The sequence below is a fragment of the Bos mutus genome, chromosome 29, assembly GCF_027580195.1.
Source record: "Bos mutus isolate GX-2022 chromosome 29, NWIPB_WYAK_1.1, whole genome shotgun sequence".
In the NCBI taxonomy this organism is placed as follows: domain Eukaryota; kingdom Metazoa; phylum Chordata; class Mammalia; order Artiodactyla; family Bovidae; genus Bos; species Bos mutus.
Genome location: NC_091645.1, coordinates 26054312 through 26079008, shown reverse-complemented (window position 1 = coordinate 26079008; position 24697 = coordinate 26054312). Strand labels below are relative to the sequence as shown.

The following is a 24697-nucleotide window of genomic DNA, read 5'->3' as shown; positions in this document are numbered from 1 at the left end:
GATCAGAGCCTTCTTTGATTCTTTGACTCAGCTACTGAATTTGAGTGACCCTGTCATTAAACTCCCTGATCTCCAGCCTGAGAAGCAAATGTGTTCCAAATAAAAGATTTAAAAAACAAACAATTCATAAAAATAAATGGGAATACTCAGAACTTCTAGAGGAAACATGACTATTGTTTCTTTAACCACTTTCAAGGGACTGTGCTTTAATCTAGTACTATGTCTTTAACTTCATTCCTAAATCCTATGCCCACATGTAGAAATTTGCTATTAATCACATCTTAAAACTAGAGTTTATTATGTAACTAACAGAATTTAATTGCTGTTTATCATTTGATTTGCCCCTGACCTAAACAACTTTTCATTCTTTTCTTTTTTTTAATTTAAATTTATTTATTTTAACTAGAGGCTAATTAATTTACAATATTGTATTGGTTTTGCCATACATCAACATGAATCCGCCACAGGTGTACACGTGTTCCCAATCCTGAACCCCGCTCCCACCTCCCTCCCCGTACCATCCCTCTGGGTCATCCCAGTGCACCAGCCCCAAGCTTCCTGTATCCTGCATTGAACCTGGACTGGCGATTCGTTTCTTATATGATATTATACATGTTTCAATGCCATTCTCCCAAATCATCCCCCTCCCCTCCCACAGAGTCCAAAAGACTGTTCTATACATCTGTGTCTCTTTTGCTGTCTCACATACAAGGTTATCATTACCATCTTTATAAATTCCATATATATGCATTAGTATACTGTATTGGTGTTTTTCTTTCTGGCTTACTTCACTCTGTATAATAGACTCCAGTTTCACCCACCTCATTAGAACTGATTCTTATCTCTATGGAGAAAACATGGGAAGGGAGACTTCATCACTGCAAAAACATTCACCAAAAAGGATATTTCCCTTATCTAAAAATAGCGATTTTCAATAAATTATAGAAGAAACTCTACTTACAATTAAATCTTTTCAGTTCCTATTCATGAAGTAAAAATAGATGACAGTTTCTAGATAAAAGGATCCTTTTTTTTTTTTGGAATAAAGCCAAACTGCACATAGAAAAACAGGAAATTGGCATAGTAGGGTAGTTTTTTGTGTTTACACGGTGAAAATTATCTTACATTATCTTCTACCCAGATGTTTTTTATTAAAAAGAACAAAATTCAAGCAATATTTTCGTTTATTTATTTAAACAACATTTATTGTTTAAATGCTACCTTTTCATGCACACTGACTCTACTATTGAAATAATTTAGCTACTGGTACCAGGGGGTTTAATCTTATATTTTCAAAGCAGCCATATGAAGCAACTGAAATTTTTATGACTCATTGTTAATCGTGTTGCTTACTTTCATGGAAAATGAAGAGGCAGAATTTAAAGGGAGAAGGTGGGGGAGCGGGGCACGGAGAATGGACTAGTGTTCTGTTTGATTGTGAAAATACTAACTCTGTTGTGAGAGAGAAAGTCTGGCAAATGATCATAGTTTAAAATACCTTTTTTCCTTGTTATCAGTTGGTTCTGGGTAATATTTCTCAGAGCAACCAGAACCTGGTTATTGAGATTCTCTATTGCATAACATAGTTAATGTGATCCAGCTGCATAAAACCAACAACAATGAAAAGAAAACAAAATTGAGAGCAAATCACACACCCACAAAGTTTTACATGACTAACAGGGGATCCCAGCTTCTTTGTGATAGTTTGCTTCATGTCTTAAAGACAAGCATGGTCGTGCAGTGGTGGAGACTGGAAGCCTGTGCTTGGGCTGTCTGATGAATTCTCACTAGGGATGCATGAGCTGTAATTGCTGTACCTCTTCTCCTGTGTCAATGTTTAAAGATAGATCAGCTCAGTATTGAATTCATGGTTTTCTGCGAGTCTGCTTTTCAAACTGTGAAGTCCTTGGAGTTCCTCCAGTGACATCACTCACCCTCTCTCCTCATGGATACCCACCGAGAAATAGCCCCTCTAGGGGGCTCTGCCCAGGAGTTCCAGGTGTTGAAATGATCAGACAGCTCAGGAGCAGCAGGAAGTACATAGCACTAGACTGGCAGGGATGGGCGACAACTCCCAGGGAGATAACTGAAGAGGGATATTTGATAAAACCTCCCCTTCCTAGTAGGAGAAGGCAATGGCACCCCCACTCCAGTACTCTTGCCTGGAAAATCCCATGGACGGAGGAGCCTGGTGGGCTGCAGTCCATGGGGTCGCTAAGAGTCGGACACGACTGAGCTACTTCACTTTGACTTTTCACTTTCATGCATTGGAGAAGGAAATGGCAACCCACTCCAGTATTCTTGCCTGGAGAATCCCAGGGATGGGGGAGCCTGGTGGGCTGCCATCTGTGGGGTTGCACAGAGTTGGACACGACTGAAGCGACGCAGCAGCAGCAGCAGCAGCCCCTTCCCAGTACATCCTGGGGAGTGTGTGCTCAGTCAGTAAGTCATGTTTGACTCTTTGTGAACCCAAGGACTGTAGCCCTCCAGGCTCCTCTGTCCATGGGGTTTCCTAGGCAAGAATACTGAAGTGGGTTGCCATTTCCTCCTCCAGGGGATCTTCCTGACCCAGGGATCAAGTCTGCATCTCTTATGTCTCCTGCAACACCTGGGAAGCCAATATTCTGGGGAAGATGACCGAAACAGGGAGGGAGAGGGTTGATGCATAAGGTAGGCTGTGGCTGAGGAACACAGCGCAGAGCACAGTGAAAAACATTGAGATGAGACTTTCTAGGCCCTTAATCGTCCCTTTTTTCTCTTATCACCCAGTCAACAGATTTTCAGTTGGGTTTCTCATTGGAAACTGGATTGCCTCCACTGAAGGAAGGGTGAAAACTCAGACACTGTTAATGACAGGCATTGGGCCAACAGGAGCAAATCACCAAGAGCTCAGTCATTGCAGCAACATCTATCTAGGAACAAATAACCAGAGAGATGATCAGAAATGAAAATTTACTCATTTAAGTGACTTTAAAGGCACTAAAATGTCCTCAGAGATAAAAGATAATATGAAGGAAAGTGAGATATGTTGTCAAACAGTGAATGTTGAAATGAGGGTCGGTTTGCTCTTATCTCTTTAAGATACAGTCAGATGATCTCACAGTCGTGTGATTAGAGCACAGTCGTTATGTTTTCCTGTGATCTGCTCCCCGGGACATGTGCTGGCCTCTGACTCATTGGTACTGTCTTGTATCCACTTCCAGATCTTGACATTAATTACTGTGCACCCTTTTAAAATTATTTAGAAGTCCTATGGAGTCATCCTGTTGTCAACATTTCTTCCTATCTCTTACTTTTCACTTTTTCCCATCTAGGCTTTATCCTCTTTAGGCAAAGAAAGCGAAAAGACACAAATTTTTCAGTGTATTTATGCTCCAATGAGTCATACCCACCCCTTCCTTTAAAGTTGAAAGGTTTTACCACTGGTCATTACAGAGTGTTCAAAAAGCAAATGTATCAATAGCTTATTAAGATATAAAAAAATAATAAATCTCGGGCTTCTGATTCTAGAACAAAGAGTAAGTACATACTGAAAGTGTGATCTATTTCTCTACACACAGAAATTATAGGAAAAAATATAGTAAGTATACATCTTCAGATGAAAATAATGAAGAAGAATTCTCTACAAACAAGAAACAGCCAGGACACCCATAGTACCGATCTGACCTGGGGCCAGAGCTCTACAAGCCAAACTCCAGGCCAGAGCCACATTTCAAAAAGGACCAGCATTAATATTACAAAATCATCACCATTCAGCAAAGAGTCACAATTAAGAACTGTTTTATCAGCTTTCTCATCAGCTATTCAAAGAAATCAATATTCTGAAAAGACACACACAAAAACCTTAAAAATCAGAAGTACTTATAAATTAGGAAATAAAAAATAGTAGGCCATCAAAAAGAATTTACAATAAAAATATCAAAGAGAAAATTAGACAGATAATATTATTAGGAAATAAGAATAGGAAATTCTAAACAAAGGAAAGAAAAGTTGTGAAAAGAAATCATCAGAAATCTTATATAAATAATATTATTGAATTTAAAAATTCAATAATATATGACTGAATAAAGGACTAAAGAGAAAAAATTACTGAACCAGAAGATTTAACTTTGAAAATTATCTAAAATATAGCACACACAAAAAAAGAAAAGAAAATATAAAAGCCGATAACTTCTAAGCATTTTCTTTTAGAAGTTATTTCCCAGTTTTCTGAAATTTTTAGGACTGCATCTGCTGTTGTTCTCCCACCCTCTGATTTCAATCTTAGGACTTTCCTTAGAAACCTTTCTTTTCATTTTAGTGCTTTTACTGCTGAGAGTATGTTGAGAGCTCCCCATGCTTCCTTCTGTTTATCTTTATCTGTGGGCTCAGAAGAGTACAATATCAGGTGTTCTTACGTCAGGAGAGAACAATTACTAGAAGATCCATTCAAGAGAATTACTATTTCTTCCTTTTTAAAAAACTTCATAATGGTCTTATGAGGTGCTAATGATGAAAAAAGAATGAGAAACACAAAATATTATTTTTAATCCAGTAAAAATTCCACTTCCCAGAAATGACCACTGTTAATAATTTTGGTGGGCATCTATCAAGCACGCCTATATATGCCCACACTTACACAGATTTACACGCGTGAAATAATATTATAGTTATCATCCTGTACTCTAATTTTTCTATTCCATGAACTATTTTTTTTTCACATCAATAAATCTAGATAGCCATCTTAATTAATATGGCTACCAAAAAATCCATTTTATGGCCACAGAATGTATTTAATTCACTAACAGAAAATGTAGGAGATGCAGGAGACCCAGGTTCAATTCCTGGGTCGGGAAGATCCCTTGGCAAAGGAAACGGCAACCCACACCAGTATTCTTGCCTGGGAAATTCCACGGACAGAGGAGCCTGGCAGGCTACAGTCCATGGGATTAAAAAGAGCAGGACATGACTGAGCACACAGCCACATGATCATGAACTATTACATTTAACCATCCTCTCAATTGAGACCCTTATTTCATAAGGGTATTTCATCCATATGCATATAATCTCAGTTTCTTCCCTGCTTTAGAAAGGCAATATAACATAGCAATACTCTCACATCTTGTCCTAAAGTATTATTGCTTTATCTTAAAAGGAAGACCTCAAATTTTATTTTTTTAAGCATTTATTTAGGTTAAAACTTTGGGCATGAACTTTTTTAAAGGCAAAGAAAAGAAACTCATATTTTAAAATAAAGCAGTTGAAAAGAGGTGTTTAGAAGGCAACCTGAAATAAAGAAAATTACAGATCCCCTTTCCCAGTGGGCTATGAGGGGTATCCATCCTATTTAAGAAGGTGGGAAGAGGAAGACAGAGAACCACCCCTGCTTCTTTGCTTACCCAGTTACTCGCATCCTTCCAAGAGCAAAAGGAGAAGCATGTAGGGCTCCATAGCGACCCACTAGGACTTGTATTTATTTAAAAGAGACAAAGTATTTCAAAGCCTTTGTTTAAATGGGGAGCACACTGGAATAGTAGACTTATACTATACCTTCATGAGTATGGGGAGAAGAAGAAAGCAATTTTGCCTAATAATACATATCTAGAGTAATTTATATTTCCAGAAGAATAAAGATTCACATTTAAATACAAAAATGAACATAACAAATTATCAACTAAAAGCCAATTAGAAAACCAAACATTTTAGACATTAAAGGATGCATTTTAGAGGATAGGAAAATTTCTCCATTCCAGATGGATGTCCTAAAAATTTCCATTATTAAAGTAATGCTTACAAGACAAACTATAAAAATCAAAGACAGAAATGCAGCACTATGCATTTTATTAAAACAGAATTTTGTGAATGTTTTTGTTTAACATTTTTTCAAAAGGGGGTTGACAAAACAGAATGGTATCGATTACTACAGTTAAAGAAAAAAAGGGAACCTTTTCTCCCTATCATTTTTTTGAGATTCCCTTTGCTAGCAATTGCTAATAGAAGCAGCAAGATTTTCAAGGCTAAATTCAAGAATTTAACCAGTTAGTGCAAAGAAAATCTTAAAAGTTTGAATATGAGAAATAGTAGGAGAATAAATGAAAATAAATGAAACAAAAATATAATTGTTCATACTTGCAACCAAGGATTACAGTGGAGGAAAAATTATTAAACTGTTTCTTGCATTCATCAGTTTCAAGTCTACTCAGCACTTTGAGCTTGGAGAATAGAAAGATTTATATTTATGTCAGAACTGTTTTAGGGGGAAAAAAGATGAGTTATGTGAAACCAGCATAGAAAAGGAAAAGAGAGAGAGAAAGATAGGAGCAGTTCAGTTTCTGCCTCTGAAACTAAATAAGACAAAAGTACAAGTGCTTCTCTCCTTCCAAAACACAGAACTTTCCGATTTAGTATAAATTTTTTCAATATTTATGTCATGACAAAGTAATAATGTTCTGTAGCTATCAAAGTCCCTCTGTTGTTTCCTTTTGTTGAAACTAATACTTGGTATCATGTCATCAACACAATTTCTATGCAAAGTTAATTCCCTGGGGCTTCTTAATAAAGGAGATCAAGTCCTTTTCTATGACAAGGAAAATGTTCAGTTCTCTTCTCAGTTAGCTGGGAGTTGGAGGGGGAATACACGTATTAATATCAGAGTGGGGGTTTTTTGGCTTCTGTAAACAAGATGAAGGGCCCTGTGACCTCTGCCAGCCATTTTCATCAAGCCTTTCTCTCTTACCTGTATTACCTCTTGTATCTAATCTCTATACACAAACAGTGCATATAGTGACACCAACATGTAACAATCACTGATTTGAAACCGCTGCTCCAGAAAGATATTCACACATGGTAGTGTCATCAGGAAGCCATGAGCTTCACAGACCTCTCTCCCACAGTTCTAATCATTTCAACCATTCTTTATCCTATCAATTCAATTCTGAGATCTTTTTTTTAGACTATCTCCTTTTCAAACATTTTTCTTTTTTTAACACCAAAACCACTTTGTATTGGGGTATAGCCATAAACAATGCTGTGGTAGTTTCAGAGAACAGTGAAAGGACTCAGCCATCTTTATTGCAGCCTAAATCGGTGCAGAGAAGAATCTAGCTCATCAGTGCCCCAACAGTGTCATCTTCTGGCCAATATGAGGAATTTTACCTTGCTTCAGAAAGTGAAAGTCCCTCAGTAGTTGACTCTTTGCGACTCCACGGACTATACAGTCCATGGAATTCTCCAGGCCAGAATACTGCAGTGGGTAATTGTTTCCTTCTCCAGGGGGTCTTCCCAATCCAGGGATTGAACCCAAGTCTCTCTCATTGCACCCAGATTCTTTATAGCTGAGCCACTAGGGAAGCTTTGCTTCCGAGGCCAATCTCAAGGGCTGAATTCTAAACAGAGAGCACAGTTGTTCTCACCAGGAAAAAATGAAAGGATAATTAAATGACATGAGAGAAGTGTTACTTAATGCTATTGTGGTGATCATATTGCACTATATAAATGAATCAAATCAGCACATACACCTTAAGCTTACACAGGGTTGCATGGCAATCATATCTTAATTTTTTTTTTCATTTAAAAAAGAGGTAGTACTGCAAATGGTAGTCATTGCCTCACCAAAATCAGAAACTAGGAGGCCTCTGGGCACCTTTTTCCCCCTTCACCCATGACCACATGCTTCTAAATAATAGTTCCTATGGACAGGGAGGCCTGGCATGCTGCGATTCATGGGGTCGCAAAGAGTCAGACACAACTGAGCGACTGAACTGATGATGGTACACAATTTCAGATGTGAAAGAATGCTTAAAGATAATCTAGTCCAACATCTTCATTTTATAAATGTTGGAAACCAAGGTCACAGAATAAAAGGACTTGTTCAGGACCACACAGGGTATAATTATTAGTGCAGCCAGGTAGAATCCAGATGTTTTCCTGGGTCCTAATTAAGTGCTTTTTTACATTATGAGTAAAGTGTTCTCATAAAGTAAAGTGTTTCTATTCTTTCCTATTTCCTCATCCAAAATCACCTTGAATAAATCACCATCATTATTACATGCCTTAGGAATAGTGAGAGTAATGGATGTGCACATACACACATTTCCACAAAAGGATGTGGTCAGGGAAAGAATCCATCAAAGTGAGCCCTGCCAACATCAGTATTCAGGATGGCTGTGGGCATACTCAGGCTTTTACCTCACCTTGAGGAACAACATCCTGAGAGGTTTAACACTGCCGGGAAATAATTCATTAAAATTATTCAGTCAGCCTCTGATCAAAAAACTAACATGCTCTGGAGGGAGGTAGGGATCAGTACCTAGTGTTGCTAAAATATATTATCTGAAATATCCAGTTTTCAACAAACAATTAACATACAAAGAAACAGAAAAGTATGATCCGTAGTGCAGGGGGAAAAAATGTCCTTATAAATATGTTCAAATAACTGATCAGATCAGTTGCTCAGTCGTGTCCGACTCTTTGCAACCCCATGAATCGCAGCACGCCAGACCTCCCTGTCCATCACCAACTCCCGGAGTTCACTGAGACTCACGTCCATCAAGTCAGTGATGCCATCCAGCCATCTCATCCTCTGTCATCTCCTTCTCCTCCGGCCCCCAATCCCTCCCAGCATCAGAGTCTTTTCCAATGAGTCAACTCTTCGCATGAGGTGGCCAAAGTACTGGAGTTTCAGCTTCAGCATCATTCCCTCCAAAGAAATCCCAGGGCTGATCTCCTTCAGAATGGACTGGTTGGATCTCCTTGCAGTCCAAAGGACTCTCAAGAGTCTTCTCCAACACCACGGAAGCCATAATTAAAGAAGCAAAGGAATGTGTAATGACAATGTTAAATCAAATAGAGAATATCAATGGCTAAAAATTTTAAGAACCAAATGGAAGTTCTGGAGTAGAAAAGTACAATTACTGAAATAAACAATTTATTAGAGGGAATCAATGGTAGACTTAAATTGGCAGAAAAAAGAATGAATAAACTCGAAGATAAACTGGTGTATATATATATATATATGCATGCAATATATATACATATAATTGTAATATACTTTCCAATAATAGCAAACAAGAGTTGGGTGGGAGAGAGTCTATATTGGGCAAAGAAAATGACATGATAACTCAAAAGCACAGAAACGAATGGTGAAAGCCAAAAATAAGTAAGAAGGTTATTATAACAAAAGCTATAAATACACAGTTGCTTTACATACTTCCCCCAGTTTCAGTTTCTTGAAAACCATGAAATTATATAAAGCAATAATTATAACATGTTTTGTTGGAATCGTAGCATTCATAGATGCAATATGTCTAACAATAATACCACAAAAAGAGGGGGAAATGAATAGAGATATATAGAAGTAGTGTCTCTACATTGCTCTGGAATTTATTTAGTATACATTTGAAACTGATTGTGATAAGTTAAGATATAAGATGGTAAGTCCCAGAGCAACTATTAAGGTAATAAATCAACAAAATAGTGAAAAACTCATTAAGTAAATCAAAATACTATTTCATAAAGTAAATTTTTAAAGTGAAGGAGAAATAGAGGAACAAAAAAGACACAGAATGAGGCATAGAAAACAAAAAACAGGTAAAATAGCAAATATAAATCCAATTATATCTATATTAACATTAAAATGTGAATGAATTAAAATTCAACCAAAAGGCAGAGATCGTCAAACTGGAGCAGAAAAAACTTTCCCTAATACAGTCTGTCTACGGGAGACACACTTGAGATTCAAAGATACAAACAGAAGGAAAACAAATGCATAGAAAAAGAGATATCATGCAAATAGCAACAACAAGGGAGTTGAAATGGTTAAACTAACAGACAGAATAGACTTTAAAACAAAAAATGTTACTAGAGATAAAAAGGAATATTTTATAATGATAAAAGGCTTAATCTGCTAAGAAGATAGTATAATCATAAATACATATGTATTTAATAATATATGGTGACCTCAGAAACTATAGGAACTAGGGATTTTAGACACATAAGAGATGGGGGCAGGTGGTAAGGAACCTGCTACAACATGGATGAACCTTGAAAACACGCTAAGTTAAACAAATCAGTCACAGAAAACACATTTTATGTGATTCTATTTATATCAAATGTCCAGAACAGGCAAACTTATAGTTATAGAAAGTAGATTAATGGTTGCTTAGAGCTGAAATTGATGGAGGTAATGAGAAGGTGATCTGTAAAACATATACGATATCTTTTTGTGATGATAAAAATGTTCTAAAATTGACCATGGTGAAGGTGGACACTCTGTGAATATATTAAAAAATACACTGACTCCTATAATTTAAATGGGTGAATTCTCTGGCATATGCAATATATCACAATAAATCTGGTTAAAAATTGTGGCAATGGAAAAGGTTCGATACATTATTGAAATAAACCAGGATTATAAACATATATATATAAAATATGATTTCAAATGTATAAATACACATATGTAGATAGATATATGGATGACATAGGTGTACATGAAATAGTTGTAAACAGGATTTTATAAAATTTAGTTCCAATTTAGTCACTCATTAAAGAGAGAGTAGAAATGTCAGAATGTTAATGGTGATTATTATTTAGGTGGTAGGGTTAATTTGTAATTTCTAGTCACTTTACTTTTTTACAGTTTTCCTATTTTCTTCAAATCTATTTATTTTCAAGAGGAAAAAAATTATTACTATTTTTGAGGGTCCAGGAATTCTGGAAGTCAAACTCCGTCTTTGATTTAATGTAGAAAATCTGCATTCATACTACAGAATTCAAAGCACGGTTGTAAAGAGCAGATACACTGACCTAAGTCTAGAGGATCAACGAAAATACCTGTCACTAGATAGAATAGCACATTTCTGATTTCTGAAATGTAACTGAATTTCTTTATATCAGACTTAAGTACATAACAGGCATCACAGCATAGATGACGAAGTGATAAATTTAATGGAATGAATTGAGTAGACAACAGATTTTTTTTTTGGAAAAATGAAAACTACTTCATGCAAATTGAAAAGAAGTTGCTGGAAGAGGTAAGCATGTGTGCTCTAGTTATGACAATACAGAGGCAACATTATTAGCACAAAGTTAAAACCCTTGCATTCACATCTTAGCTCAGCAAATTTCTATCTCAGAGACACTGCAGGAGTGCCTTAACCTCTCAGTGCGTTAATACACTCCTCTGTATATTGGGATAATAATATCTACTCTATATGAAAATTCTCATAATAACATATGTCAGTGTTAATAAAGTGCATAGCATAGTACCTGGCACATTTTAAGTGCCATAAAGATTTTCTTGAATACAAGTTTATATAAATATATACATGTTTAATGACAAAAAATTCCATTCAACCTATTTATCCCAAATGCCACTTAGCCATTCAGCCCAGCTGGTTTCAGAGACCACATGCCCAATATAAATGCAAGGCATATCTGTAAGCACAGATAATGACATAGTATTTTATGCTCCACAAGTATGTACTCCTTGGATTAGTGCTTTTCTCAGAGCCAACTTCATATCCTTGTTTCTCAAGCTGTATATCAAAGGATTCAGGGAAGGGTTAACAATATTATTGAACAACGGAACCACAGAATCCAGCCAAGGGCTGGAGGAAGGCCGGAGATAAATGAGGATCACAGGTCCATAGAAGAGCAAGACGGAAGTCAGGTGGGCACTGCAGGTGGAGAAGGCTCTGTGCCTGCCTTCTGAGGAGCTGATTCTCAATATAGAGATAACGATGCGAGTATAAGAAGTGAGGACAAGAAGGAAACACAGGAGTGCCACAACACCTACGTTGGTGACACTCACCCTGTGAGCTAGAGAGGTGTCTGCACAGGCCAGGGGCAGAACCACCGGGATGTCACAGAAGAAATTGCCCACCTCCTTGGGGCCACAGTAGGGTAACTTAAACACAAGAAATGTGAGGACAGATGCATGCACACTGCTCCCCATCCAGGTGCTCAGAGTCAAGATGGCGCACACCCTGGGGTTCATGATGGCCGTGTACCGCAAGGGGTGACAGATGGCGGCAAAGCGGTCATAGGCCATCACGGTGTACAGGAAACACTCCGTGCAGCCCAGGAAGTGATAAAAGAAGAGCTGGCAGGTGCAGCCCTGGTAAGAGATGGTCCGGCTTTGCCCCAGTAGGTAGAGCATCATTTTGGGGGAACTCACGGAAGGGAAAAAGATGTCAAACACTGACAGGTTGCCCAGGAAGAAATACATGGGGTGTGGAGGTTGGAGGAAGTGAGGGTGGCCAGGAGAATGAGCAGGTTCCCCACAAGAGTGAGCAGGTAGAAGGCGAGGAAGAAGACAAAGAGCGCGTGTTCCAGCCCCTGTGTGTGAGGGATTCCCGTGAGGAGGAACTCGGTCACTGGAGTGTGATTCCTCATCTTCACATCTAGTCACACCTGGAAGGTCAGACAGCGGTCTCACTGAGATGGGCTTTCCCCAAAACACTAATACCTGCACAGGACCCACGGGAAAGGGATAACATCTATGTATTATGCATAAAAACCTTCTAGATGGGAGTCAGTCCAGTCCTTACTATTTAATGAGTGACATTCAGCCATTTATTTGTCATTTGTTTCCTCAGAAGGATAAGAGATGACACAACAGACAGAATAGACTAGAAAGCAGAGAATAAAGCCTACACTTGGATTTATCTGAGTTTCAATTCCAAACCTACTCCCCACTCTGTAACCCTGGAATATTTTGAAAAATAATCTTTACATCTCCTCTGTGCCCATGTTCATGGTATAATATATCTTATGTTCTTATGAGAATTAATGCTTATATATATATATATATAGTCCCCAATGTAATGACTGCTCTTACTCACTCTTGTTTAAAAATTCACTCAAGATGCTAATATTCTGATTTAATGCAATTTTACTCCACATGGAGTTTCTCTTCGGCTGACCTGCACCTACAGCAGTTTGGAATCACCTATTGATTAAAAGGATTCACAGAAATGTTTTCTGCATCATCAATAGAAACAATGGAAAACTAAGAACTGTCTGGTAGGAATACACTGAGACAAGATGGAAATGATAACACTTAATCAGAAAAAGGAACAGGCACTTAGCAATACTAAAAACAGCTATCTGATTTCAATGTAGTATTCAGTCTTTCAATAGAAATTATGTCTGCAATATGACAACAAATGCCATCCCGATGAAGGTTTTTAAGGTTCAGCATCATTAATTAGGGAATATCTTAAGAAAATCCATGAAATCTGCAAAGTCAATATTAGTCCAAACTCAAATAGACCTAATTCCCATCTTCTCTCACCTGCCTATGGTATGTATAGCCCATCAGATGAGGAGAAGACAGTGTTCTAGAAAGAAGGCACCTACAGGCGGAAGGGAAAGAGTGGACGTGGGCTGGAATCCAGGCTCCACATCCACCCTCCTGTTTCCTTTAATTTAGATGCTGTGGAACATGAGGGCCAGGCTCTGAAACCAGAGAAGTTGAAGACACCTCTTTGTCACATTAGGTCTCTCAGGCCAACAGTGAGTCTGGTCTATGATAAAAGGAGAGGCATCCATTTCCTGAAGAGAGAATATATGTCTTGTGTGTTCCTTTGGGACCCACTCCCCATGTGGGATGTCTGTATTACAGAGGGAGCAATTAGAGTGGAGACTTTCTGCTCCTTCCTTCTGCCCACTGTCTCTATCTCATTAATTCTTAGATGAAAACCTAATTACCTCAAAAAGTGAGAAAACTGTTAGTCACTCAGTCATGTCTGACTCTTTGCAACCCCATGGACTGTAGCCCCTCAGGCTCTTCTGTCCATGGGGTTCTCTAAGCAAGAATACTGGAGTGCATTGCTATTCGCTTCTCCAGGGGATCTTCCTCAACCAGGGATCGAACCCTGGTCTCACACATTGCAGACAGATTCTTTACCATCTGAGGCACCAAAAGCATGTACTTATTTTCAATTTTCAAATCCCTTAGATTAACAATAACACTTGGGCATTTTTATCTAGCAGAAAGCCATCCACTGAGTTCAGATTTTTTTAATTTCCCAGTGGTCCTGTGTTTGGAAGAACTATGTTTAAGAAAAAAGCTGAGGATTAGGAAAGAAACCACTTATAGAAATGATGCAACAATCCAAGTTGGTGCTAACAAAACTGCTTTTTTTCTGTAATTAGTGGTAGAGTTCCCCAATATCACTTTCTCAACTGCTTCAATTAGTATCTTACCCTTTTCCAAAAACTCTGTTCTTCATTTTCGTTTTAAGATCACTACTAGTCTTTATATTATCATTCTTTAACTATGGTGGGTATGTGCATGCCAAGTCACTTCAGTCGTGTCTGACTCTTTGTGACCCCATGGATTGTAGCCCACAAGTCTTCTCTGTCCATGGTATTTTCCAGGGAAGAATACTGCAGTGGTTGCTATGCCCTCTTCCAGGGCATCTTTCCAACCCCGGAATCGAACCCATGTCTCTTACCTCTCCTGCATTGGCCAGCAGTTTCTTTACCACTGGTGCCACCTGGGAAGCCCTTAACTACTGTAACTAGGTTCAATTTATGTTATAAGAATCAGTCTACTGACTGCTGTGTAGACAAAGGATCAGAACAGACAAAGGTAGAATTAGGTAGGGCTGTGAGCACACTGGGCTTCCCCAGTAGCTCAATGGTAAAGATTCCGCCTGCAATGCAGGAGCTGCAGGAGACACAGATTCAGTCCCTGGATGGGAAAGATCCCCTGGAGAAGGAAATGGCATCCCAGTCCAGTGTTCTCACCTGGAGAATCCCCATGGATAGAGGAGCCTGCCAGGCACAGTCCATGGGGTAGCAAAGAGATGGACATGACTGAAGCGACTTAGCACACACGTGAGCATGTTATTTTTAATGGCCATTGAGAGAAGGAAATGGCCACCCGCTCCAGTATTCTTGCCTGGAGGATCCTGTGGACAGAGGAGCCTGGTGGGCTGCTGTCCATGAGGTCGCACAGAGTTGGACATGACTGAAGCGACTTAGTATGCATGGGTGCATTGGAGAAGGAAATGGCAACCCACTCCAGTATTCCTGCCTGGAGAATCCCAGGGACAGAGGAGCCTGGTGAGCTGCCGTATATGGGGTCACACAGAGGCGGAAACAACTGAAGCGACTTAGCAGCAGCAGCAGTGAAACAAGCACATGGATCTATTTAAAATGCTATAGCTAAAATTCCTTTGATAAAATACAAAATGCACAAAAGTGACAATGATTTAAGTATTTACAACATTCTAATCATCATTGTCTTTTTTTCATGCTAAGGAATTCAGAAGAGTCTTCTGTCTCTATGGTTTTGAAATCACAATTACTTCTTACTGAGAATATCCTATTTTTTTTTTTAGCCAAACTCTTCAAAGACCCTTTATTTTATCCTTGCACCAATCATATGAGTAGATATCATTTTTGTTTGGAAGATAAAAATAAGGCTGGAAAATTTTAAATAATTATCAAAGTTTACTCCAAAAGTCAATCACAGAACTTGGATTTGAATGTCAGTCTGTCTGCATTTAACACTTATGTTCTTTTCTAACAAAATGGAATAAATAATTTTAGTCTTAATTTTAAAAGTAAATATATTATAGTCTTATATTTCTACTCATTTTCTTATTCATTCCTTTTGTTTTCAAAATGAAGGTGATGAATCAAATCATCATAAAAGCTTAAAATTTTTTGACAAGTAATGCTTTTTTTAATATTTTAAACAGTTTTCTTGAGATATAACTTCTATGCCATAAAGTGTCTGACCCTCAGCGACCCCATGGACTGCAGCCTACCAGGCACCTCTGTCCATGGGACTTTCCAGGCAAGAGTACTGGAGTGGGATGCCATTGCCTTCTCCTAAAGTTACAACTCAATGAGAATATATTTACAAAGAATATGTACTTACAAAGATGTACAACCATCACCACGGGCTAATTTTAGAACTTTTCCTTCATATTAAAAAGAAGTGTCCATCTCCAGTCATTTCCATCAATATCCCAAGCTCTAGGCAACTATTAATCTATTTTTGGTCTCTATGAATTCGCCCTTTTTGATTATGTTTTACAAGTATACTCACAAATTATGTGTTCTTTTTGTCTGGTATCTTTCACTGAATATGTTTTTGAGATTGATCTCTGCTGTTGCATGTACCAGTATTTTTAAAGTTCCTTCATTTTGGTGAACAATATTTTATCATATGGATATTTTTATGTCTATAAGGTAAGATTCCAACTTTTTTCCTAGTTACCTGCTGCTGATGCTGCTAAGTTGCTTCAGTCATGTCCGACTCTGTGCGACCCCATAGATGGCAGCCCATCAGGCTCCCCCGTCCCTGGGATTATCAGGCAAGAACACTGGAGTGGGTTGCCATTTCCTTCTCCAGTGCATGAAAGTGAAAAGTGAAAGTGAAGTCGCTCAGTCGTGTCCAACTCCTAGTGACCCCATGGACTGCAGCCTACCAGGCTCCTCCGTCCACGGGATTTTCCAGGCAAGAGTACTGGAGTGGGTTGCCTTTGCCTTCTCCATGCCGATCCCTAAAAGATTATTGGTGTAACTAGAAATATTTTGCATATCTCAAAATCCAGTCCAAACTGAATTATTTCGGATTGTCACATAGTAAACAGTTCAGAAAATCAATTCTGAATTTATATATATATTATATTCACAGCTTTTATTATTTTGTTTCAGCTTGTCATCTCAACTTCTTTACTGCAAAAAGCAGTGCTGTATTAGTGAAAATCAGACCAGCTCTGAAATATTTTGTAATCAGTAATGTGCCCTACTCTTCCTTTTTCAACTGCCCTTTCTATAAATTGAGTATTTTACTTTGCACCTAAGTAATAAGAATTTTTCAAGGAGTTTATGTATTTCATAATCAATATCCCTATGACTCATTAAAACACACACATTAGGAAAAGAAGTAAGCCACAGTGAGCCTTATATGTACTATCTCATTTAACTTTCAAAAATGCTGTTCTTGGCAAAATCACAAGACATTAAAGAAACAGATAATCTAATAGCCCCCAATTGTACTTTTCTTTATATTGTGTTATTCCTAGACTTTCCATATCATAAATTTATTCAATAAATATCCACAGTGAAATGCATTTGTCACCCAGACAGATTAAATTAGGCTTCACAATACATTCACTTTCAAAACACTTATACATATATATATATATGACATTCATAAATTTATGAACATATGACTTACACATGAGTTCAGTTCAGTTCAGTCACTCAGTCGTGTCCGACTCTTTGCGACCCCACGAATCGCAGCACGCCAGGCCTCCCTGTCCATCACCAACTCATGGACTTCACTCAGACTCACATCCACTGAGTCAATGATGCCATCCAGCCACCTTATCCTCTGTCATCCCCTTCTCCTCCTGCCCCAAATCCCTCCCACCATCAGAGTCTTTTCCAATGAGTCAACACTTCGCATGAGGTGGCCAAAGTACTGGAGCTTCAGCTTTAACATCATTCCTTCCAAAGAACACCCAGGGTTGATCTCCTTCAGAATGGACTGGTTGGATCTCCTTGCAGTCCAAGGGACTCTCAAGAGTCTTCTCCAACACCACAGTTCAAAAGCATCAATTCTTCGGCGTTCAGCCTTCTTCACAGTCCAACTCTCACATCCATACATGACCACAGGAAAAACCATAGCCTTGACTCTACGGACCTTTGTTGGCAAAGTAATGTCTCTGCTTTTGAATATGCTATCTAGGTTGGTCATAGTAAGAGTATATAAATTTGCAAAGAGAAATAAAACACTATATTTACTAGAATGTATGAGTTAGTAGGTTAACATTCTTTTCCAAACAGTAAAATTTTACATTCAAAGCAAAATGCTCTCTTAGGAGACTGTTAGTGAGTGCAAAGTTAAAGCAGTGTCAACTAGACGATTATAACCAAGGGTTCTCCTACTACAGTAATTTGCCACACTTTTCATTACTGTATCACTATGCCTGTCAAACAGTCTGAAATGCCTTTGTCAGCTGGTATTCTCTCTTCCATGGACACTAGAGATACACTATCCATGTGTTCAATAGCTTTATCAAGGCACAGGCTACATATTATAAAATTCAACTCTTGTTAAAAACACAATTGAATTATTACTTTAGTTTTACAGAGTCATGCAAACATTGTCAAAATTTTGATCATATCCATCACCCAAAAGTTTCCCTGGGGCCAATTTGCAATCAATTCCCATTCCCACTCCCCTCCCCAGGAAGCCAACCACTAATTTAGTCTTTGTCTCTGTAAATTTGTCTTTTCTAGGCATTTCATACAAATGGAATGATACAACATGTGTTCTTTGAACCTGGCTTCTTTCCCTTAGCATAATGCTGTTGAGGTTCATCCATGCTATATCATGTAAAAATAGTTTGTCGGAGGCTTTTTCTTGCCAATAGTATTCCATAGCGTGAATACATTATATTTTGTTTATCCTTTCACTAGACATTCAAGACGTTTCTACTTTTGAATTTCATGAGTAACACTACTATGAACAGTCACATGAAAATCTCCCTATATACCCACTTCCTTTTCATCTTCTATCCAAGACTGTATATTTATTCTGAGATTTTGATAAAATCCTCATAATATCTTTTGATATCAGTGATAAGCCTCATAAAATCAAACTAAATTGTAGAACATTTTTGGAGACATCCAATCCTGCCCCTCAAATGTTTATCCTCAATACTTTCTATTTCAAGCGATGCTATTTTCCCATGTCTTAGTTCAGCCTACTGCGGTGCTCTATAAACACAGTGTATGTAACGACATATCCAATAGCTTTCAGAATTAAGGTTTTTCAAAATAACTCAAAGGCACAACAATTCTTCTGAAATCGAAATATCTCTCTTTAAAATGGTCGCTATCACTGTGCTGAAAGTCAAGGTGCTCCCTAGTCTTCCCCTAGAGTACTTTTCGTACTACAGCAGCAGATATAGGAGGGCACCTCCATGCCGACTGTGTTTGTTAACAGTTGGACTCTCATGCCACCGTGTGGTTTAAGAACTGATAATCCATCTACTGTTAATGTAGGATATATGACCCATGTCAACATAGAAGAAAAAGGGAAATCTAAAATAAATGTTTGAGGAAAAATTCTAGAGACAGAACAAAAGAGATATCAATTGTATTCACTGGGTGGGGGTTGGGGGGGAAGATGAAGAAACATTATTTGGCCATAGATCTAAGCTTTCAAAAGAAATGTTACAGGATCTTCCTGGTGGCACAGCTGTAGAGTCCACTTGACAATGCAGGAGACACAGGTTTGATCCCTGGCCCAGGAAGATTCCACATGCTGTACAGCAGCTGAGCTCATGGGCCACAACTGAAAATGATCCAAATACATTCTGTCTATAGGAGACACAGTTCAGAAGAGAAAGATATAAATAAAAAGAAAATAAAAGCATAGAAAAAGAGATGTCATGCTAACATCCACCCTAGGGAAGCTGAAGCAGCAGGACTAATAGACAAAACAGACTTTAAAACAAAAAATGTTACTAGAGATACAAGGGAACATAAAAGGGTTGATCTATTATGAAAATAGAACAATTATAAACATATATGTATTTAATAACATGTAGTGACCTTAGAAGGAGAAGGCAATGGCACCCCACTCCAGTACTCTTGCCTGGAAAATCCCATGGATGGAGGAGCCTGGTGGGCTGCAGTCCATGAGGTCGCTAAGAGTCAGACACGACTGAGCGACTTTACTTTCACTTTTCACTTTCACGCACTGGAGAAGGAAATGGCAACCCACTCCAGTGTTCTTGCCTGGAGAATCCCAGGGATGGGGGAGCCTGGTGAGCTGCCGTCTCTGGGGTCGCACATAGTCGGACACGACTGAAGTGACTTAGCAGCAGCAGCAGCAGCAGTGACCTTAGAAAACCAAAGTACCTAGGGAAATTCAGGCTACATAAGAAGTTCATGATTCAGTGAAAAAGACTCCATCTGCCAATGCAGGAGACATGGGATCTATCCCTGGGTTTGGAAGATGGCCTGGAAGAGGAAATGGCAACCCAATCCCATATTCTTGCCCAGGAAATCCCATGGACAGAGGAGCCTGGCAGGCTACAGTTTCACGGGGTCGCAAAAGAGTCGAACACGACTTAGTAACTAAACAACAAGATAAGAAGTGGAAAAAAAAAAAAAAACAGAACCTACTACTATATGTTTGAATCTTGTAAACATTATGCTAAGTTAAGAAGACAGTCATGTTGATGTATGGCAAAACCAATACAATATTGTAAAGTAATTAGCCTCTAATTAAAATAAATAAATTAAAAAAAAACATATCTCAAAAAAAGAAAAGACAGTCACAAAAAAATAAGCATTATATGATTCTGTTTATATAAAATCTCAAAAACAAGCATATCTGTAGATACAGAAAGTAGATTAAGTTGCTTACAGCCAAAGGTAAGAGGGGTAATAAGAAGATGATAGCTACAAAGTATAGGATATCTTTTTCTGATGATAAAAATGTTCTAAAATTGGCCATAGTGATGGTTGCACAGATCTGTGAATATAATAAAAAAAAAAAAAAAACATTGACTTGTACACTTTAAATGGGTGAACTATTTGGGACATGAATTATATCAGTAAAATTAGTTTAAAAATTGTGACAATTGAAATTACTTGATACACTATTAAAATAAGAAAATATTATATATATATGTATATATATATATAACTACAACTGTATAAATATGCATAGGTAGATATGTATATTCATGATGTACATTTAGATTACATAACTATAAACAGGAAATCAGAAATTTTAGTTTCAATTTAGTCATTAATAAGAGAGAGAGGAAAAATGTCAGAACGTTAATGGTGATTATAATTTGTGTGGTAGGATTAATTTGTAATTTCTAGTCACTTTACTTTTTTACAGTTTTCCTATTTTCTTCAAACCTATTTATTTACATGAGGAAAAAGAAGATTATTATTTCTAAAGGAATTTTGGAACTCAAACTCTGTCTTTGATTTAATGGAAGAAAATCTGCAATCACTGTTACAGAATTAAAACTACTGTTGTTAAGAGCAAATACTGCCCTAAGACTAGAGGATCTATGAAACACACACTAGTAGATATGTGGATATCATCTGGTTTCTGAAATGTAACCAAAATTCTTTATATCAGACTCAGGTATATAACACTCCTCACAACATAGGAAAAAAGAGTAATGGAATTTAATGGAATGGAACAAACTGAATAGACTACAGTTGTTTTTTTTTTTTTTGGAAAATTGGAGAATACTCCATGTAAGTTGAAAACAAGTTCCTGGAAAAGTGGGCATTTGTGCTATACGTCTGACAATACAAAGCTTTCCAGGTGCCACAGTGGTAAAGAATCCTCCTGCCAAGGCAAGAGATGCAACAGACACGGGATCAATCCCTGGGTTGGGAAGGTCCCCTGGAGTAGGAAATTGCAACCCACTCCAGCATTCTTTCCTGGAAACTTCCATGGATAAAAAAGCCTGACGGCCTATGGTCCATGGGGTCGCAAAGAGTCAGACATGACAGGAAACCCACACACACGTTTCTGACAATACAGAAGAAGCATTATTAGCACAAAGCTAACACTCTAGCAGTCACAGTCCTAGCTCAGCAAACTTCTATCTCTGTGACACTGCAAAAGTCTCTTAACCTTCCGGTGCCTTAATATCCTCCTCTGTACATTGGGATAATAATACCTACTCCACATGATAATTATCATAATAACTTATATCAGTACTTATAAAGTGCATAGAATAGTGCTTGGCCCATGGTAAGTGCTGTAAACGATTTTGCTCAATAAAAATTATATAAATATATACATGCTAATCACAAAAAAAAATCCATTCAAATTGTTTAGCAGTCACACCAATGTTAAGAGACTGGTCATCCCCTATAAATACAAGGCAAATTTATAAGCACAGGTACTGACAGAAAAGCTTACACTCCACTGGTGCGTACTCCCTGGATTAGTGCTTTTCTCAGAGCCAACTTCACATCCTTGTTTCTCAAGCTGTATATCAAAGGATTCAGGGAAGGGTTAACGATATTATTCAACACTTGAACCATAGAATCCAACCAAGAACTGGAGGCAGGCCGCAGATAAATGAGGACCACGGGTCCATAGAAGAGCAAGACAGAAGTCAGGTGGGCACTGCAGGTGGAGAAGGCTCTGTGCCTGCCTTCTGAGGAGCTGATTCTCAATATAGAGATAACGATGCGAGTATAAGAAGTGAGGACAAGAAGGAAACACAGGAGTGCCACAACACCTACGTTGGTGACACTCACCCTGTAAGCTAGAGAGGTGTCTGCACAGGCCAGGGACAGCACCACCGGGATGTCACAGAAGAAATTGCCCACCTCCTTGGGGCCACAGTAGGGTAACTTAAACACAAGAAATGTGAGGACAGACGCATGCACACTGCTCCCCATCCAGGTGCTCAGAGTCAAGATGGCGCACACCCTGGGGTTCATGATGGCCGTGTACCGCAAGGGGTGACAGATGGCGGCAAAGCGGTCATAGGCCATCACGGTGTACAGGAAACACTCCGTGCAGCCCAGGAAGTGATAAAAGAAGAGCTGGCAGGCGCAGCCCTGGTAAGAGATGGTCCGGCTTTGCCCCAGTAGGTAGAGCATCATTTTGGGGGAACTCACGGAAGGGAAAAAGATGTCAAACACTGACAGGTTGCCCAGGAAGAAATACATGGGGGTGTGGAGGTTGGAGGAAGTGAGGGTGGCCAGGAGAATGAGCAGGTTCCCCACAAGAGTGAGCAGGTAGAAGGTGAGGAAGAAGACAAAGAGCGCGTGTTCCAGCCCCTGTGTGTGAGGGATTCCCGTGAGGAGGAACTCGGTCACTGGAGTGTGATTCCTCATCTTCATATCTAGTCACACCTGGAAAGTCAGACAGCAGTCTCACTGAGATGGGCTTTCCCCAAAACACTAATACCTGCACAGGACCCACGGGAAAGGAATAACATCTAGGCATTATACATAAAAACCTTCTAGATGGGAGTCAGTCCAGTCCTTACTAATTAATGAGTGATATTCAGCCATTTTTCATCTGTATCCACTGAAGGATAATGGATAGCACAAGAGAAAGAATAGAGAAGAGGGTAGAAGATAAATCCTGCCTCAGATTTATCTGAATTTAAATGCCCAATCTAATTCCCACTCAGTGAATTTGGACGATTTAAAAAAAAACTCCATATCCCCTCAGTATCTGGGTTAATAGTTTATTAATATCTTATGATTCTCAGATTTAATAATATGATTCTACTTTGGCCACATGATATGAAGAACTGACTCTGATGCTGGGAAAGATTGAAGGCAAGAGGAGAAGGGGATGACAGAGGGTGAGATGGTTGGATGGCACCACCAACTCGATGGACATGAGTTTGAGCAAACTCCAGGAGTTGGTGATGGACAGGGAAGCCTGGCGTGCTGCAGTCCATTGGGTCACAGAGTCAGACATGACTGAGCGACTGAACTTGATTCTAATGAGGAATAATGCTTAATATATATAAAACCCCTAAGGTAATGCAGCAAATTCCTATCCTCATTAGAAAATTCCCTCAAGGTACTGAATTCTGATTTCAACGCTCCTTTACTCCACACAGCATTTGACTTAGGCTGATCTGCACCTGCAGCACTTTAGAATCATCTATTGATGTCATTGATTCACAAAAATGCTTTCTGCATTGTCAACTCGAAAAATGGACAACTAAGAACCATCTAGTGGAAATACAGTGAAACACGATGGAAATGATAATACTTAATTCAGGAAAAAGCAACAGGCAGTTAGCAATAATAAAAACAACTATCCTCTCTCAATATCACAGTCAGTCTCTCAACAGAAATTATGTCTGCAATGTGACAATGTATGCCATCCCGATGAAGGTTTTTAAGACTCAGCGTCATTAACTAGGGAATATCTTAAGAAAACCCATGGAGTCAGCTAAGTCTGTGTTTAGTCCAAACTCCAATAGAGCCAATTTTCATCTTCTCTCACATGCCTATGTATAACCCATCAGATGAGGAGAAAGCATTCCAGAAAGAAGGCACCTACAGATGGAAGGGAAAGAGTCGACATGGGCTGGAATCCGGGCTCCACATCCACCCTCCTGCTTTCTTTCCTTCAGAGCCTGGAACAGAAGGCCAGGCTCTGAAACCAGAGAAGCTGAGTGCACCTCTTTGATTAAGTCACTCAGACCTGAAAATCCAGATCAACAGTGCCTGTGTTCCTTGGGAAAAGGAGTGGCCTTCGTTCCCTGAAGTGTGCCTTTGAGTGTGCCTTTGAGACCTTCTCCCCATGTGGGCTGTCTGTAGAACAGGGGGGCAATTAGACTGGAGACTTTCCCCTCCTTCCTTCTTATCCTCACTGTCTCTACTTCATTAATCTTAGACTAAAATATAATTATGTAAAAGCATTTACTTATTTTCAATATGTATGTATGTTCCACATTTTGATTATGTGTTTGTCATTAATGGGCACAAATAGTTTCCACCCCCTACCTATTGTGAATAATTCTTCCATGAACATACTATAAGTATGAATATTCAGGACTCTTGGATGTATACTCAGAAGTAAAATTAGTGAATCGTAGGGTAATTTTATTTCCAAATTTACTGAGAAATAACCATACTACTTTCCATAGAGAATGTACCATTTTGCAGTTCCTACCAATGGTGCACAATGGTTCCAAGTTTTCCACATCTC

General features: G+C 38.7%; 2 protein-coding genes across 2 annotated transcripts; both read right to left on the bottom strand.

Moving 5' to 3' along the window:
* Positions 1-2793: 2793 nt before the first annotated feature.
* Positions 2794-12375, bottom strand: LOC102287836 (putative olfactory receptor 10D4). Its single transcript, XM_005902689.2, is given in 3 exon segments — positions 2794-2873; positions 11479-12213; positions 12216-12375. Coding segments are annotated over 3 exon segments (975 nt in total).
* A 9546-nt stretch (positions 12376-21921) lies between these two features.
* On the bottom strand, positions 21922-22860 carry LOC102288116 (putative olfactory receptor 10D4). Its single transcript, XM_005902690.2, has one exon. It carries the CDS (start codon positions 22858-22860, stop codon positions 21922-21924), a length of 939 nt encoding a protein of 312 aa, XP_005902752.2.
* Positions 22861-24697: the final 1837 nt, after the last annotated feature.